This window comes from Chenopodium album, chromosome 8 (assembly GCF_948465745.1).
Source record: "Chenopodium album chromosome 8, dcCheAlbu1.1, whole genome shotgun sequence".
In the NCBI taxonomy this organism is placed as follows: Eukaryota; Viridiplantae; Streptophyta; class Magnoliopsida; order Caryophyllales; family Amaranthaceae; genus Chenopodium; species Chenopodium album.
This window is the reverse complement of record NC_137841.1, coordinates 3871744-3890640: the sequence shown is the minus strand read 5'-3', so window position 1 is coordinate 3890640 and position 18897 is coordinate 3871744. Positions and strand designations below refer to the sequence as shown.

General features: G+C 35.3%; 2 protein-coding genes across 2 annotated transcripts; one reads left to right on the top strand and one right to left on the bottom strand.

The window, feature by feature from the left end:
• The first annotated feature begins 220 nt into the window (after positions 1-220).
• On the top strand, positions 221-6155 carry LOC145641615 (uncharacterized). The gene is made up of 3 exons (XM_081692469.1): positions 221-521; positions 2194-2330; positions 2596-6155. The coding sequence occupies exons 2-3, from the start codon at positions 2210-2212 to the stop codon at positions 5871-5873; spliced, it is 3399 nt and encodes a 1132-aa protein (XP_081548595.1). The 5' UTR covers positions 221-521; positions 2194-2209; the 3' UTR covers positions 5874-6155.
• Positions 6156-7861: 1706 nt separating this feature from the next.
• Positions 7862-17471, bottom strand: LOC145641614 (putative aarF domain-containing protein kinase At5g05200, chloroplastic). Its single transcript, XM_081692468.1, has 11 exons — positions 17152-17471; positions 15297-15411; positions 13843-13985; positions 13599-13712; positions 13245-13433; positions 13011-13166; positions 11773-12038; positions 11585-11682; positions 10157-10335; positions 8878-8994; positions 7862-8405 (listed from the first exon to the last, which is right to left on the bottom strand). Exons 1-11 carry the CDS (start codon positions 17224-17226, stop codon positions 8226-8228), a joined length of 1632 nt encoding a protein of 543 aa, XP_081548594.1. The 5' UTR covers positions 17227-17471; the 3' UTR covers positions 7862-8225.
• Between the last annotated feature and the right edge of the window lie 1426 nt (positions 17472-18897).

Here is an 18897-nt window from a genome sequence, read left to right as displayed (position 1 = left end):
CAAATCCTAATTTCTTTCTTTAAAAAAATATTCATTTCAATTCAGTCAAAATGTTGCGATAATTACTAAACGACCCTATCAGTAAAAAGTACGGAGTTGTCCGTAGGCGTCTAGGCGACTCCGTATTGACACAATCCACTCTCCACGGAAACCCACAGACACGTCAGTGCCTCAAAACGTCCCACTCCCCATTTATTTCTCCCTCACTTTCTCTCTCCTCAAGCCGCCAACTTTCAACGCTCTCCCTCTCTTTCTCTCTCCTCCTCTGTTTCTTCTACTCTTCTGCTGGTGTGAAACCACAAATTTAAACAAATGGGTTTTACATTAGATCAACAATTTAAAATTCCCAGGTGATTTTTTCATTATTTCCCACGAAAATTTTTCATTTAAAGAGTGGGTCAAAATTTAATAGTTAGCTGAAAAACCCAGAAATAAATATGGTTTATTTGGAATTTTAGAGGAAGAAGAACACAATTTTCTTTTTCTTGACTCTTTCAGCTTAACTTCGAGGAATTTTTTATGTAAGTTTCTTTCTTCTTTTTTCTTCTAATTTCAAAGTCACAAAATAATGTGTTCGATTTTAATCATACTTCCCCTGTTTCTATTGTAATTTTAATTTTTGAGCTGAAAATATAATTTCTTTACTTGGTTAATTCATCTTCTTCAATCTTCAAGCTTGTTTTGTTGCGTAGTAAATGCGTCTACTACAGTATTACTGATAGGTATAGAGTTATTACTCAATCGTAATAATAATATGCGTCGATTAGTGTAATTAATGTTTTTTTGATTCCGAGTATTTTTACCAATTTTTTATTTTTATATTGAATTAATTTGCCTACTCGATCTGGGGTTATCCTATATTTAATGCACACTGCTGAGTTGTTATTTTTACTATCTCGGAATTTGTGCACATTCTCTTTTCTTTTCTTTTTAATTTTTTTTTTCTTTGGATGTTTTACTTTTGATTGAAGTTGGTACAATCATGTTGAATTTTTCGTACATTACCCTATAATTTGACAAATAAATTTTACTCTAATTAAATTAGAGCACATTTATGAAACGGATGAAAACGGAAAGTGGGATAGTTATGGAGCAGAGTTTAAGTTGATTAAGTGAAATTAGCAAGGTTAGAAACTAAAATGGAGGGACCAAAAAATTGAAACTTGTTCAGTAGATATTTTTGCTTTTGCTTTAAAAAGGCTGTGAAATAACAACCCTTACTCCAACAACTCCCCAAAAAAGAAGGGATAACAAAAAGGGAAAGTGGGATTTCTATGGTATAGTACAAATAAAAGTTGGCTTTAATTCAAATATGCTGATTCTATATTTCCTAAATTACAAATTTCTCTTGATTAACATTTTTTGGATTTGTAAGTTTGAAACTTATCCACATAAAGTTCTGGATATTTCATTTTTGTGAATCTTTATTGTGTCTTTCATCCTATTTTGCTTCTATATGTACGCGTGTCAGACTGTCATTTACGGGTTTATATGAACATTTCTGATATTTTATAGGGGTATGAATGCGTACTTTTGATCATTTTGTATTGTTGTGTCTAATCTATGTGCATGTTTTAGAATTTTTATTACAAAGTAGGATTTCCTAGTAAAAATGAAATTAATGTAGCTAATCTTGGATTAGTTTTCCATTGTCTAGAGTTTACAACTAATAATTTGCTTTACATTAGTAAGCATCACGAACCCCACTATTTGATACATTTGAGCAATCATGCTAATGAAAAGCAGCACCGAAATCTAGGGAGTATTTGCTGTCTTTACTACCCTCTTTTAACTAAATGAGATTATGAGCTACTTTTTCTTTTTGAGCTATTCTTCTTTGAAATTTCTTGTTTGAAGCCTTAAACTTTGCACTATAAGAAATGTTAATCCTAGCTCTAAGAGAAACTATGTTTGATGAAATGGAAGAACTTGTCCCTGATCATGTATGGTCATAATGCACTACTTGTAAGATTAATCGAACATTGAGTCTGAAATTTCATCTGCATTTGCATCTTTCAGAAACCGTGAAATGTGTGATCCTTTATATACATGTTACTGTCACCTGAGCTATTGAATGTGTCTTGCTCAGCGATGTTGTTACAAGGCGGTTTTTCTTTTAAGGGTGGCTCATATTTGAGATTGATTTGAAATGGAAAGTGGGTGTTAAATTCAGCTCTTTTTCTTTGGTGCCAGATTGATCAGGAAAAGCATGACTAACAAACAGCAGCCAAATGTTCGATTAGTTAAATGTCCAAGATGTGCAAACATCCTTCCTGAACCGGAACATGTTCCTCTATATGCCTGTGGTGGATGCGGTACAACTCTCAAAGGTAATACATTTTGTGAACAACTCGGCTAGTATTTGTCATTTCAATTTACCTTCCATGCATCCTTTGGTAATCAAGGGGTCAAAGAGATAAAAATTTTCACTTCATTATATGCCCTGCATAAATTTTGTCTTGGAAGGTATCATATTGTTACTTCATTTTGTCGTTTTTGTATTGTGACGGCCTTGCAAACAAAATGAAATTTTGTGGGAATAACTTTGTTCTTCTGTTTATTCCTGAGCTTATAACATCGCATACTTCAATGCAGCTAAAAACTACAGAGATCCCCGTAAAAACACAACATTGAGCTCGCATGAACAAAATTCTAAAAAGAGTAATGGAATCATACAAGCTCATAATGGTGGAGAATCCAGCAGTTCAAGTCGAAGATCAAGTTCTGCTAGTGAACAATTATCAGTTCAAGAAAAAGGCAGGGATCAGGATACAGTTGACAAATTAGGTGATTCTGAGCAGAATGGAGCTGCAGATTCTTCCGCGCATACATTATTGTCTAGAGAGTCTAGTTTTCTCAAGAAAAATGGACAACCAGACAGCAAAATGGACCAAAATGTTTTAAAGGATCATAACGAAAGGAGGGATCGGGAAGCTATTCAAAGTTCTGAGCAGAATGGAGCTGCAAGTTCTGTCAATCATATTGCAATCTCACAAGAGTCTAGTCTCATTGAGGATAAGGAAAACGGAGAAATAGACAGCAAGCTGGACCATGTTGTTTTGGAAGATCAAAACGAAGGAAAGTATCAGGATTCTTTCAAAAGGTTCAGTAAATCTGAGCAAAATGGAGCTGCACATACTGCCCATCATTCAGCATTGTCAGAAGAGCCTGATTATATGGAGAAGAAGAAAATAGACCTACTGGATTCAAAGGATCAGGTTGCTAATAATAATCCTACTGTCCTCGAGAACAATGAGCTGGAGCAACTTAACATGGGAAACTCAGTGTTAGAAGATGACAATGGTCAAGATGAACGGGGTGATGGCATTGTTGTTGAGGATCACCATGAGAAGCAGATAGGAGGCGTGGATCATGACAAAGACACATTTACTCCAGAAGACTCTCAAGTCGTAGGAAAAAAAGGTGATAAAAAACTTGCTGTGGTAAGAGATTCAATGAAAGATGAGGATGATCAACATGATCAGAAGCAGGTTGGATATGTGAACTCTGCCAAAGACGCTTCTAGCCTGATTGAGTCTCCAGCCATCCAGAATCCAGCAAAGTACCAAGTTTCTGATCACCAAATGCCTGAAGAAACCACAAAGATGCACCGGAAGTATTCTTACCAAGACCAACTTAAGCAAAAGCAGATTGGATACGAGATCTCTGCCAAAAGGGCTTCTTCATTGATTGAGCCTCCAACAATCAAGAATCTGGAAGAACATGATGCTTCTGAATGCGAAGTGTCCAAAGACATGAGAACGATGCACGTTGCAGGTGAACATCCTCATGAAGATGAACATAAACAAAAGCAGGTTGGATATGCAAGCTCTGCACAGGACACTTCTTCAATAACTGAGTCTTCAGCCCTCAAGAAGCCTATGCAGTTGAATTCTGAAAACTCAACAGATTACAATGTTTTCGATAATGAAATGTCCAAAGAAATCCCAAAGGTTCGCAATGTTGGGAAACTCTCTCATCAAGATGTATCGGAAAATGAGATTACATGCCTTGAGGCAGAAAAATCAGAGGTACAAAAATCAGGCAAGAAATATGGAAATGGGACTGGTCCTAACGATTTTGTAGAGTGCATAGCAGAGCGACTTGAAAATGTAAAGCTTTCAAGTGCACCTTCACTCTCAGCTGAGATTAATCAGGGAGGAAATGCTGATTTAGTATCTGGGACTGAAGATGGCTTAGAAACCTATGGAAGTCATAGTGTTTCTGTTCCTTCAAATGTTGCAGATATTAAAATTTCTCATGAGAAGGGTACTACCAAGGTTTCAAGAGATACTCATCACGAGACAAAATCATTAGACAATACCAAAGGAAGTTCAAAGAAGAAAATTAAGAACTTCAAGGATAGTGATGTTTATTCAGACGGTGAAATAGTGAGTTTGCTGAAAGAAATTCCAAGATCTCCCACCAAAAGGTCCCCTGCTTATGATGGTAGTGTCTCTTCCTTTGATGGAAATGATGATCAACTCCCAGTACATCCCGTACAAATGGGTGAGAGAACATTGCCCACATTCCATGATGGTGCTGAAGATAGTCCTGAACGGGAACATATTCTTTCAGAGAGAAAAATATACAGAAATTCAAGAGTACAAACTCAAGCAAGAAGTTCTTCAACGATGGTATCAGATCAGAAGCTGAAAAGCAGCATGGTAGAGGAAGATGGACCACCAGAAGAAATTGGAATTCCTCCAAGAAACAACAGATTTAGGCCTGATAGAGACAGCTTCCTGCCTAGGGTTCCTTACAGCAGGAGAAGTTGTGAACTGGTCATTGAAACGGGCAGCTCTTCTAGTTATGCTCTACGTGATGAACCCCTAAGCCATCAAATGCATCATCATCCTTACAGAAGAAGAGTTCCTGAAGTGCCTGTTTATAGGGAAAAGGAGTTTACTCCCAAGCACTATAACTATGAAACATCAGGAGAAATTTATGACAGACCGAAGTATCACCATGCTTATATTGACAAAAGAAGGCGATCTGAAAGTTGGTCTCAGAGCGGGACCCTCCCACGAATGCCATATTCTGGAGAGATCTTTGATGGAAGGTACCCTTACATGCATCGGTACCCAGATGATCAAAGATGGTCTGCTCAATTACCCCCACCTGCTGTCTGTTGCCACCAAGGGGTATGCATGGGTCCCACCTGGGAAAATAGGTGGGACCCATATGACTCATACCCATCAAGTCCACAGCGATTTGTGGAGTCAGAATCATCCTGTGGTTGGGGTCATGAGACTATGTATATGTCTGATGATCATAGACAGAAAGATCAGATCATGAGGCGATTGTACCTGAGGGAGAAACGACAAGCAGTGAAAACACGGTATCATCCCATAGCAGGTGGAGCTCCATTCCTGACATGCTACTTCTGCCTCAACGTTCTACGACTTCCTGAAGGTTTTCTCCATTCCAGAAGAAGAAGAGGAAAGATAAACAACAAGCTGCAGTGTGGTGCTTGCTCTAGAATACTAGAAGTTTCCCTCGAAAATGAAGGCTGTATTGCTCCTTCTGAAGCTTATGTTGACAAGAATGTTAACCTAGCTGCATCTTCACACGTGAATCATTCTGGTCGGAGCAGCTTAAATTCTGCAGATGGTAGAGATTTGCTTTCACGTGATACCTTTGGAGCTTCTGGTCGAGAAAAAAGAAAGGTCATTCCTGGAAGCTCGAGGAGTAGAGAAAGAATGGAAGATTCAGACGATGCTGCACCTCATACTACTCGAGGAAGAGAGTCTAAGGTAACCTGGAAAGTGCCTGCTAGGAGCAAGTCACCCCTTCATAGGCTCATGGGCTACTCTTCACCCCAGGACTTATTAATTGGGCGTGAAGATGAAGATGAAGATGATGTAGAGTGATAGTCTGAGTTTGGAAATTTTAACAAAGAAAAACCGTTCAATATTCATAGAATTAGCTAGCTACGAATCGTAACAGATTCATTTTTCCTGATGCACTCTGGAGATTGTTAAGATTCGTGACACGTCTGATTATTAGTAATCACAGTAGATGGTTGAGGTCAGAATATATTTTCTATTCTATACATAGAGTTGCCTTGTAACATATTTGATGTGTATAAATCATCTTGATTTGATTGTTTGAAATATTTTCTCAGATATATAGAAAATTTCAATTTTTTTTTTTGAATCTATCTTCAGTGTAATTATCTTGTGAACTCAATTTACCATTTCAGGCTGTGGTCAGATCTTTAGAATACAGGGATCTTGCTTATTCTAAAATTTACTGCACAGAAAATGCAAATGTTCCAAACCTGTAAATTTTAATTCTTCACTAACACAAGAACGAAAAACCTTCTAAATCTTAGTACATCATTCCAGCCTTCAATCCGTTTTCTGTCATGCTCCATCAGTCCAACACTTTCAACCACCATCACCCACCACATCTCCACCAAACCACCATCCATGTCCACAAATCTTCATGCCGACTTGTCCTCCCACCCTCATGAATGTAGACACGATTTAATCATTTATGCTAGACCGAAATCACATAGAATAGTTTGCAAAATTCAGCCCCTTATTTTAGCTCTAGAGAATGGTAACAAAGTGTATCCTACACTTGGGAGCATCAATGCATCAAGCATTGAACGCAACTGCGCATGTATTGCCCCTTTTCATAATCAAAATGATTGATTTGGATGAAACAACTATTAAGTACATGATACTTAATAAATTTATCACGGACATGTTCATGTTAGTTAAAGTACAAATTGATTTTGAAGGTATCATACTTCATACGCAGGGTGCTCCTAAGAACATACCATATAATTATGTATATTCTTAGCTATGCTTTAGTATTGAGGAATTCTTGTTAATAACTATCTAGTTCTTTTGCCATTCTCCAACACCATCATAAACAACTCTATCTTCTATCCGACGACATTATCAGAGAGAATCAGTCTGCCTTTACATAGCTATGGTGATCTCAAGACATCTGAAGCACAAAACTAATATTAATGAAGATTGTGAATTTCCTATCATCTTTTCTGAGTTGAAGAAATTGAAATGATTGAAAAACAAAAGAGAAAATTCTTATCTTGCAAGAAAAGTATGTTCTAACACCTGCTCAAAAGGTTTGCAAATAAATGATTACAATTCATCAGCCAATTAAAGCAAAAAAGAAAATGTGGCAAGATGATGAAACTTTGTACAAAAGTCTTGTTGGCTTCTTGCTATATGTAACACAAAGAAGGCGATATTGTGATTACCTATAATGTTTAGGCTCATGAGGGCATAAGCTAAGTGAGCTTGTCATCTAGATATGCTATAGAGAAACAATGGGATAGTAAAGTTATATAGGTAGCAATTGGGTTGGTTTATCATTTAAGTTGTAGTTTGGTTGGATATGAGGATTAGTACTTCAGCAGAAGTTTTTCCCATGTAATTTCTAAACTTTGTTTGGTTGATCATAAGAAATTAGACCTGCTAAAGGAAAATCAGTTACTAATGGAGGCTGAGAGGTTGTTATATACACCCGGGTATACCGTACACTCATGAATATTTGTTCTCATTTTGATGATTGTTTTTCATTTTATCATCAAATAAAAAACAAAAACTAACCTTAGGGTGTATATAACAAATTCTAATAGAGTCTAGGTTACACTTTCTATTCTATGAGTTTGTCAACTAAACAACTCACTATTTTTCATTTTCCTCTTTATTTTTTTTTTAAACTTATTTATTATCCTTTTTTTTAATGTCAATCAGACAAGCAATAAACACTCATTTAAATTTAAGAGGCATTTAGGCAAATAAAGGGGCTTCAAAAAATAAAGAGTTATTTCAGAGAACAAAATTTGTGGATTAAAGTGAATACTAAATGCACAGTAAGATACTTTTCAACAGAAAGTCTGTATTTGTTTATTTTTTGAGGTAAGGTCTATCATCTATGTTTGTTTATACATTGAATTTTTAAAATATTTTGTTTAGTACAAAATTATACAAAAATTATACACAGCTATTCAAATATGTATGTTGCTATTCATGCATGAAACCCTTTCGTTTATATTTACATTTTAACAAAGAATTTCTCATTCAGATTATTACAGATCATATCATTGCTTCCCAGGATATACATATGCTTTTTCATCAAATCACCCGAACAAAAGCGGCTCGAGTGTGTGCTCAGAATCATATTGGGAGCCAGAAGACAATATCCAAGTATATGAGATACATAAGGATAGTGCACACTTCCTATTAGAATCTACCTCTGTTGCTGCTAGCTCTTCGATTTGAGACAACAGTGACTCGCTGGTCTTGTAGCATGTTCATATTGGGAGCCAGCAAACGAGTGTATCGATCAAAGTACAGAAGTTGCTTCAACAGAAGGGCGAATTCCCGAGGGAATTTTAGTCCATACGACTCACTCACCCGTACCTGCAAAGAACATTTGAACTTGCTAGTTATTATCCACTAGATAACCTACTAAAGATTTTTGCACAAAAAAATTACTTTCGATGCTAAACACGGCTTGAAATTCTAGTTGAAAATCTAGTAGAATCATAGCTTGAAATGTTCATATCATGACTGAATGCCAGAAAACCTAGTTTTCCAGTGAAAGAACTTGAAGTGCCATAATTTGCACAAAAGCATCAAGGAGTTTTTTAGGCATTTCAAATCATAATAACACTAGATTAAAGGGCAAAATGTGTCATTCAATAAAGTGAACAAGCAGAAAAACAATCAGATTAAATGAGAGAAATGTCAAAATATTCCGAAACACTTTATAAGACATGGTCAGCAATTCTAAGTCGGCATTCATTGCAAGAAAAACCAGCATATTGATCCCCCAAAATCACAATGAATCTCGTCCTAGTACAACACCAAAAAAAAAAAAAAAAAACCTTACTAGATCAAGAAATAGTGCATTCATCTGCCTCTCATCAACAACCACATTAGCAGCAACAGTAGTTGCATTTGTATTTGGTCCTCTTGCTGTTGCAACGACAATTTCTGTATCTAAATCCTGCAATAAAGAAATGGACAAAAATGCATGAATCTGATGAAGTTAGCATGGCTGCTGAACTATCCAAGACCATAGCCACAGACTTGCAGCAGGTAGCTAAACCCACTCAATTTATATTTTACAGCTCTACAAGTCTCAGTTATGTACTTTTAGATCTGTGCCCGTTGTAATTAGAATTTTACACTAAAGCACAAGTATGCATGCATAACTCCCAATTAAAAGCAAAAGAAAGAAGAATTGGATACACAATAATACCAAAAAAAATTAGCCAAAAGCTAGACAAGGACATTGAATAAGCTTAAATATGTTGTGGAAGACTGGAAGTTGTTTGTGTAATAAACAAGCATTTTATAATAGGAAATTTTGTGTACCACACTACCTTTTAGTTGTCAACTTTTGTGAAAAGCCACCTTTAAAGTTTATTTTTGTAAACAACCAACTTTAGTACCAGGTTAAATTGAGGAAATCCGTCAAAAAGCTCTGATTTTGGAGCCCAAATTTCCCCTTCCCTCCATGTTCTTCATGCAAAATGACAAATTTATCCCAATTTAAAAGAAGGATCAGTAAACCTGAATTGAAGACCGTTATGGAGAATTCAACATTTTCCCCAATTATAAGTAATTTACCTTGGGAAGTTTTTCTTAATTTTTATTTCCCTAAACCACAATCAAGAGATAATCAGGCATGATATAATTGATGTTAATAATTTAATTTGATGCATTGTAAGTTTATAACCCCTTATTGATGAACTCGTGCAAGGAGTTGAACATTCCCCCAAAGTTAATAAGCCCTAAATTGAATTTTGAACCCAACAATTCATAGACCTAACGATAGAATTACTACGGATTTTGCGAATTTTACATTTGATTCTTACAAAAGGCACAATATCAATTCTTTGCAGATCAATTGTCATTGTTGTGTTTTTATAACAGGGTACAGGGATGATGGTTGGATTGGTTGGTAAACCATAAAAAGAAATGCAGGGGGGAGTATAAAGTAGGCTCCACAAATGGAATCGTGTAACAGTTACCATCAAATGGTAGCCTGGTAGGGGTACTCATCAATGTACACATTTCCACTTTAAACAATTCAAGAAATGCAAGAGTTAATGTCGGAAGCCACAAAGTCCACCGGAAACTGAGGACATATTAGTATTACCGACCTGTATTGAGGAAAATATCTTTTCAAGATCTCTTGCAAAGGCATTAGTATCCACATTTTGGTTAGTCGCACCCATTTCAATCAAAGCTGATGCCATTGATTCATATTCTTCTGTTGCAATAGATTGAAGAAACACTTCCATGGCAGTCCATGTCTTCGGAGATATACGGCCTACAATACCTGCAAACAAACACATATGACATACAGAAGCATTTTGCATCAACAGAAAGGAGGCAGAGTGCATGACACAGTAATTGATGTAATTGGAGAGGAAAGGCTTGCATATAAACAACATACATAAATTCCAATTACACTAGAACATCTACACACCTCCAAACTGCCATTAAGGAGATACTAGCGCAGTGTACCTTAGTCATTGGTGATAACTGAATGTTAACAAAACAGGTATTTTTACAGTATCTGATAGAAAGTAAATTTATAACATTTAGTCACAAATAAAGATTCTACAAGCACAATCAAAGGAGTAGCAGTTGGAAGTAGTTTCTTTGTGGATCAATGGATCATTGGATCATAAATCTAAGACTCTAAGAGTATTAGTTGGGATGCTTTTGTAAGTCATACCATTATTGTTATCTAATCCCTCCGATCCTTTTTTCTCTTCCAGTTCCTTGATTAGGATTTTAGGAAGGTTCAAAAAGTTCTTCCCGAAATTTTCCATGTACTGAGAAAATTTCCCTTCAATTTTCCTTTATTTATTTGGACAATGTGCCATAATTTCCTTATTCTGTTTTCAATACAATATATATTTATTTTTTTTAATACATTTTCCACTTATTGAATTTCCCAATATCAGATTTCAATTTTTATCATTTTCTCTCCCCAAACACCACATTAATACTTTTTTTTTTCTTTTTCATTAATTTTTTGTGTGTTTTAAAAAGTGGGACTATTTAGTATAAGGTTATAATATTCAAATACATTTTATTGTTTCTCACTCATCATGATTTATTTTACTTAATTTACTCCCCAATTCCAAATAGGAGGAAGGAGGAACTAAAAGGGTCGGAAGCAGTAATTGAGAACATGAAAATACAGAGTAGGGAATGTACCCTGCTTCCTAGTTTCTTATCTTTAAGTCTTTAGTTTATGGACTAATTATCTGGCTTTGTGGTAGTACATTTACAAAATAGGATGAATTGACAGTGTAAGTAGTCTTTTTCTGTTATCTCTGCTATTTCACTTTATCCTTTTCTTTCATATTTTCCGAATCTAGCTGCAACAACTTTATTAATACATGATTGAGATGCCAAAGCTTTCAACAAAATGACAATTGAAAACCCAAATTATTTCCATACTGACCATCAATTAACTCCCAACTGAAGGAAAATGATGGACAAAAAAAATTTGTTCAATATGAATAGTAACAAAATGTAGAAGTTAACTTGGTAACTCCAGAAAAGATGCATACCAAAATCAAGAAATCCAATACGGCCATCACGTAACAGCCACAGATTACCAGCATGCACATCTGCATGAAAAGATTCACATGAAAGCAAACTGCCAAACCTGCAATGACATGAACAAAGTGAGTCTCAGAAATAGTCTTAGATCCTAAATGCAGAAAGTGGGGCTCACTAAAATTGTTAGAAATCTCACCAGACATTAAGAGCAGTTATTAGACTCGTCTCAGGACTAGAAACAAGGGAATTAATGGAGTCTAGGTCAGTAAGAGGAACTCCAAAAAGCCTCTCCATTGTCAAAACTCGTTTGGTGCTACAATGGTAGTATACTCTTGGAGCTGTAGCCTGCCTAGTGAGTCCCATAGTGTCCAAGTACCTTCTAAAGGCCTCAATATTTGCAGCCTCCTTACTGAAGTCAACTTCTTCAAGCATTGATTCTCTAATATCTTTAACTATACCAACCTAAGATAGGAGAGAAATGTACACAGTAAGCTCAGTCTACAGAAAGAAGAATTCCATGATATATAACGAAATTTTTTGATGAAGCATGGAGTTACTACTCATATTACATATCATAACATAGTCTAGTTACTAGTGCCTTGATGCTTTGAGAGATGATTCAACTATAACTATAAATATGTCGTGGTAACATAAACTCGATTAAGTAGTCCACAACGTGAACATTTGTAGATTATGCATACATATTTTCCACAAGTGACCAGGAATATGAGAAGAGAGCATACAAAGACAAGGAGCATGAGAAATTGAGACGTGGTATACGAAAGGTACAGCCAGGTATTTCCATGCAGTCATTTGACAAAGGTCTAATATAGTCGTTATGGTTACCAAAAAAATTAGATCAAGTCAAAGAATCACAAAATATTTGCAGACACCTATTAACCAGACCTTGTTATGCTTCACAGAGTGTTTAGTTGTCTTTTTTTTTTCTTTTTTTTACATTAAATTATATTCTCTGTTATAATATTAGACTATAAGCAAAAAAACTACTGAAAGAGCAAGCATTTAAAGCACCTCCAACTTAAATACAAGAAAACAGGGAGAAATTATGATGCTTTTACCAGGATCAACCTACATTTAGCCAAAGCCTCATATCATTAGGACAACTTCAACGAATTCTATTTCATGATCAAGTTGAGTTCATGGACTTTGTGGTGATGATATCGCAAGTAATAGTTTAGCTGTATTAAAATATAGGATTATTTTCTCAATCATGTTCCAAGTAAGTGTAAGTCAAAAGCTGAAAAGTTACATAAATTTTGGAATCGAGTAGAATCATATAATTTTCAAAAAGTTGGATCTTTCTCGGCGTGATTTTCCATTGGAATCATTCATGCATTCAACAAAGATACTCAGCAAAGTACAAATACCAGAATCGAAAGCTGCAAAATGATAGAAAACTGCTCTATGTATTACCAGTGAAGTGCGGCTGAATTCAGGGTTTAAAAACTCGAAAATGCGAGCCACAACGTAGACAAAATTCAGATCGGCTACTAGTATATCTTCTATCCCAGGTTTCAAAACTTTTATGACCACATCTTCTTGAGAGCCTTTTAGCCTGGCACCATGAACCTGGGGACATAATTCTGTACTTTTGTTACTTGTCTTTAGTCACATTAGCCTGGCAGAAGAAGAAGATAAGAATAGAACCTGTGCAATTGAGGCTGATGCAAGGGGTGTTGGATCAATATATTCATAGACACTATCAATCGGCCTCTTTAGATCTTCATTCAATATTGCTTTGATTTCTTCAAAAGAAATTGCAGGAGCTCGATCAAAACACTTCTGAAACTCCTCAACATACTCTGGAGGGAACAGTGTAGGTGCAGACGCTATGAACTAAACAATAAAAGATAAACTAAGCAAGATGAATATCATAGCTAGGGAAAAGGGCTAACTCACAGCACGGAGCAAAAAATCCTAATGAGCAGATAGAGAGTGACATGACGTATGAGAGAATATCCAGTAATATTCAGACCAACAGATGTAATATCCTTGCCATACCTGACCCAATTTGATATAGGTTGCCCCTAAGCGTTCAAACAATTTTCTCAGATAGAAGGGAGAAACCAATCCCAGCTGTAATTCGGCAGGTAAACCACCTGATGTATTTGTCCACTGCATTAAGTGAAATAGCATTAGTTTCCTGGATTATTGACAAAAATAATTCATAAAGAGCAAGTGTGGTTTACAATAAACTAAAAAAAAAAAAAAAAAAAAGGATGAACACAACACACAGTAACAGTACCTTTGAGACATCGGCTAGCCACTCACCACCCACCCCAACAACTGCTTGGACTCCTTGAGCTAGTCTTAAGGCTCCGCGAGGACCGGTATTTATGGACGTCTGGACTATATCCTCAACAAGTTTTGGCAGGTTTTGGATACGTTCTATAGAGATATGGAAAACATGAAAACATAATTAAATATAGGATAACATAATTACATAACAATTTGCATTTTTGCAATCAAGTACACGACTCTTCATGTGAGGAATAAACACCAAATGCAACACTAATATTCTTACCTTACCCTAGCATCATATGTCAAACTCATATCTGGGTGCTAACAAAATTTACTACTAATATTTGACAAATATCTCTAAGACCTCTTCCCAAAACTTTACAACCTTCGTGTAAAGCAATGAAATATCTCTAAAACTTATTACCAAATATCTCTAAGACTTCTTCACAAAACTTTACGAGGTTTTAAAGTTTTGGGATGAAGTCTTAGAGATATTTGGTAAGAGTCATAGAAACCCTAGATGGGAATTAATCCCCTGATACACTATGCCATATTTATTTTTTAGGGTAATGTTATATGTAGCCCTAAGGGCTATATATAAGCATTAAATATACTCTTGGAAATTGTATAAAATTAGAAATTCATGACAAAAACACGCATAAATAAGTGTTATTAGTGTTTATATTTTGATGATTTCTTAACTTTTTACGATTTTCAAGTGTAAATTTAATGCTTATATGTAGCCCTAAGGGCTATGTAAAACATTTTCCTATTTTTTAAAATATTTTGGGACTAAGGCTTTGTTTTTACCATACTCCTGCCTGCCTTTACCATCACCTGGCCTCATTGTTTTCCACCACTCTCCCGCAGTTCCAGCCAAATGGAAACCATTTCTATCTACTAAGAAAAATCCCCTGACCCCTTTAACCTTCCAGCTCTGCTAGCACTGCCATAGTTAATTATGATACTTCCAGCAAATATCTGTCTTATTACACACTACAACCACAAAATCTATGCTTCTCCAATGCAGATACATCTTCTGCTTTAATTGTTTCCCCCACCCCTCCGGCCCTCCCCTCTATGAGTTGGTCTATATTGAAATGCTCCCTCTCACTCAGTGCCCGTTTTAACTCCGGGGTTGGAATATGACACATCTCCCAAAAAAAAAAAAAAAAATCAATCTATGCTCCCTGTAATCTGATGATTTCATTTATTCGTCTTAAATTCTAGGCCTGGACAATGTCCTTAGCCAGAATTCAAAAGGCTCTGTTAAAATTAAGGAGAATTATAATGTATGCTATCAAACAGTATTACAATGTGGGCATCAAAGTTTGACAGTAAGCATAACAGCACGTCAAAACAACTATAAGTTTATGGTGAACAACATTCACAAAAAGAGACAGATTGTAAAACTAAGCAAAAGTGGATAACATGTTAGATATAGAGAAGGAAAGGTACCCTGAAGACGTGATGTAAAAAGATCTTGAGCCTGTGAATACTGTGAAAAAACTATCATGCGACGGGGGTGATAGGGGAGCTTTTTGGACCATGTGGAGACACATGTAGTAGTCAACTGCAGCCAAGATAGTGAATCAGAAAGTGGAATTTGATTGCAAAACAGAAGGAGAACAAATAACAGAAAGACAACCCATATAGCTTCAAGAAATCATTCTGATCACAAGTCTTCTATCAAAATGGCTATCCAAGTCAAGTTTATCTAAATTTATAATCTTTTTTCCTAAACTGCAGACTTTAATGGAGACAGAGGATATCAAAACACGATGAGTTTAAGAACTTTTAATAATGTTATCCATGCTTAGGGTGACTATGAATGCATTGTTGATAAACCTAACCCAAAGTTAATAAATCCAATAATTCACATACAATCCATGAACCTACATAGAATCATCAATTGGATAGACTGGTAGGATCTCAACATTTTAGGTCAATGTTCAGTTTATGATTGCTAATAGATATATGAAAGTTTTGAAACTCATTAGAAGTACATATAAAATACTAGTATACAATTTCATTAAATACATAGTATAACTTCATACCAATTCTAAAACATACATCCCTATAATAGTATAATGACATTTAACATTATATAATAAAATAAGATGCTCTTATACTCTGCATAGTATCTTTACAAGTATTTGAAAACCATTTACAACCACCATTTTCTTCCTCTATTTTCTTTAGTTGCAATGCTTCTCATTTCACGTTTGCCAATGCGTAATTTCAATCACTTATTTTTTAATAATCAATATGTAAAAATTATTTAAAAAACTAATATTATGAAAATATAAATTGAGACAAATCTTACTAACATATTATAGATTCAAAGCACAAATTTCTCAAAGACTAATTGAAGTGTTGTAAACTCATATGACTTGTATAAATTCTCTTCAAATGTTGACCCGAGCAAATTTTTATCCACTTTATCAGCATACACTCAATGAATGTTGACCCGAGCAAACATTACTTGTATCTTATCTTAATGTCATAAATGAGTAATTCATGACAAATGTGGATTTCACAAGCATACCTTTGAGTAGTTTGCAAGATCATAAAATTTGATCCTAGGAACACTTTACATTCCAAGCTAGTACTCAATCACAAGACAACAAATACATGTATATATATATTTTAAAATTTCCACTCTTATGAGCAGACAAGGAGGAACTTACGAGTTACGAGTACATAATCAATTCGATAGACAACAATTGCACTCAACTCAACTTGATGTTAGCTTGCTATGGTGCAAATTCATAGTAAAGTCAGTGTTTCCTAATTATTTCAATGAATCCACCTAAATACATACAGCTCGCTAGTTCGGGGCCGAAACACAAGCGGAATACTCATATGCATCCTATTAAGCTTAAACTGACAATTACAATTACATAGATCATTAAATCCATAATACAGTTCCAAAATTAACGCATCATATAGCTTATTTCTGTACAGGAAAAAAAAAAAAAAAAAAAAAACCCACACTTTAAAGCTTTTATACAATGATACAATTACCAGCAAAAATCTTCCTTGCTCTAAAATCCAATAATAAACCAACATCAACCTACCCCAAATCCCAATTCTTATCTTTCATAATCCTAGTTACTACCTCAAATTACCCAGAAAGAATTTTTGAATTCAAGCACATACCCACAATACAAAGAAACAAGAAATGTATAATGTAAGTCTTGAATGTAAATAACATCAAAAACCCCATAAAATTAAGCTCACTAAAAACCCAAAACCATAGTACTTTGTATATAGATGAAGAAACCAATTATGAAATTAGAGAAGGAGAAACCTGAGGAGGAGAGAGAAAGAAAGGTAAGCGGCCATAAGAGGAGTAGGTTGATGTCTTGAAAGCCATAATCGCCATTGATTTAGCTGCAAATTCTTGATGAAAGTTGGAAACTTTGAAGTTTGAAAAAAAGGGTAAATAATTGTAGAGTGAAAGCGAAAGAATTTAGGAAATGGGTGGAATTTGTGGGGGAGAAGCAGAGATGATGATTGCAAAATTGACCTGATTACGCCATTTTTGTTTGGTTTTAAAAGAAATATGTGTTTTCTGGTTCAAACTTGTAACACGAAGCTCAACCAGACAATCATACAGCCATACTACGGACTACGGAGATACTACGAAGTTACTACCGAATTACTCGTACTAATCACTCAATTAACTGACTTCAATAACTTTATCACTCAATTGACTGAATTCAACAACTCGGTAAACATTCAATATGACTTCAATAACTTTATCACTCAATTGATCCTCGAATCCGGATTACCCCAAAAGGTGAACCGGAAGTAAAGGTGAACCGGGTGAAACACCAAAAAAAAAAAAAACTGACTTCAAAGACTTGGTAAACATTCAATAAATGATACGTACTCATAAATCCGCTAATCGCTCTTCAAGTATAATTTTAGAAAAATTGATACCGAGTACTTCGTAATATTAATCTCAACTTTACGTCATTTACTTTTATTAGTCTCAAGTCTCAACTATAAACACAAATTTAGGGACGTTTTCATCTACTCCCTCCGTTTTTTAAATGCAATCCTTTGACAATTGCACTATTCACATACCTGGTTGACTTTATTTTTTCACCTCTAAAAAATAAATAAATGGTATTATATAATTTATCGTTAGATTTGTCATAATGTCTAGTTTCTTAATACTAATTTTGTTACAATTTTTACTAATACACAATTAAATATATTAATGGTCAAAGTAGCATCTCGGCAAATGTGCCGGTCAAACTGATACATATAAAAAAACGAAGGGAGTATTAGGTCATGATTGGTCGACAAAAGTCAACAATATGTTATAACTGGTTACTTGACACATGTCAACCCTGATTAGTCCAAAAAATTAATATTTTTTTTCTAAAAATTTATATAAAATGGAAAAAAAAACCACCAGCCCCTACCTCCTCCCTTTCCCCCGCCAGAATCAACTCCCATCGAAAACACCCCTCCCTTCGCCTCGTCAAAAACAACTCCCACTGGAAACACCCCTCCCCTTCCCCTCCTGCCGGAACCCAACCCCACCCTTCCTCGCTTGTTGGAACTCAAGAAAATACCTATTAATATGTTATGTTCACAATTTTTGTTAATATAGGGGTACAATGGTCTTTTTGATCTATTTAGCAAGACTAGTGGAGTAAATTCACTATCAAGAACAATACTACCTCAGCAGAACTAGATTGCATTGTTAACTCCGTTAGCCTATATTCCACTTCTTCTTCACTCAAAATTAAAACCATTAATGGAGAAATTGGTGGCTGCAATGGACAAATCAAAGGTGATGGCAAATTTATACCCTTTGGGGTTAATCATGCACTTTGTTTCCCTTTTTTATCCTTAAGGTTTTCATTTAAATGGTGGCAGTGGATATGCTTAAATATCTTTAATGGTGGATGAAAGCTTGGGCATCTTCAATGGAAGTTGAAAGCTTGAACTGGAACTGGGCATTTCAATGGAGGACGAAAGCTTGAATTGGGCATTTCAATGGAAGATGAAAGCTTGAATTAGATAACGTTGGTTAACT

Excerpts from the sequence above, each read along its gene's own strand:
- LOC145641614 (XM_081692468.1), bottom strand. The coding sequence starts at position 17,226 with ATGGCGATTATGGCTTTCAAGACATCAACCTACTCCTCTTATGGCCGC. Across the intron at positions 13,713-13,842 it reads GGCTAGCCGATGTCTCAAAG|TGGACAAATACATCAGGTGG; the intron begins GTACTGTTACTG and ends CACTTAATGCAG. Across the intron at positions 8,995-10,156 it reads AGATATTTTCCTCAATACAG|GATTTAGATACAGAAATTGT; the intron begins GTCGGTAATACT and ends TCTTTATTGCAG.
- LOC145641615 (XM_081692469.1), top strand. The coding sequence starts at position 2,210 with ATGACTAACAAACAGCAGCCAAATGTTCGATTAGTTAAATGTCCAAGA. Across the intron at positions 2,331-2,595 it reads ATGCGGTACAACTCTCAAAG|CTAAAAACTACAGAGATCCC; the intron begins GTAATACATTTT and ends ACTTCAATGCAG.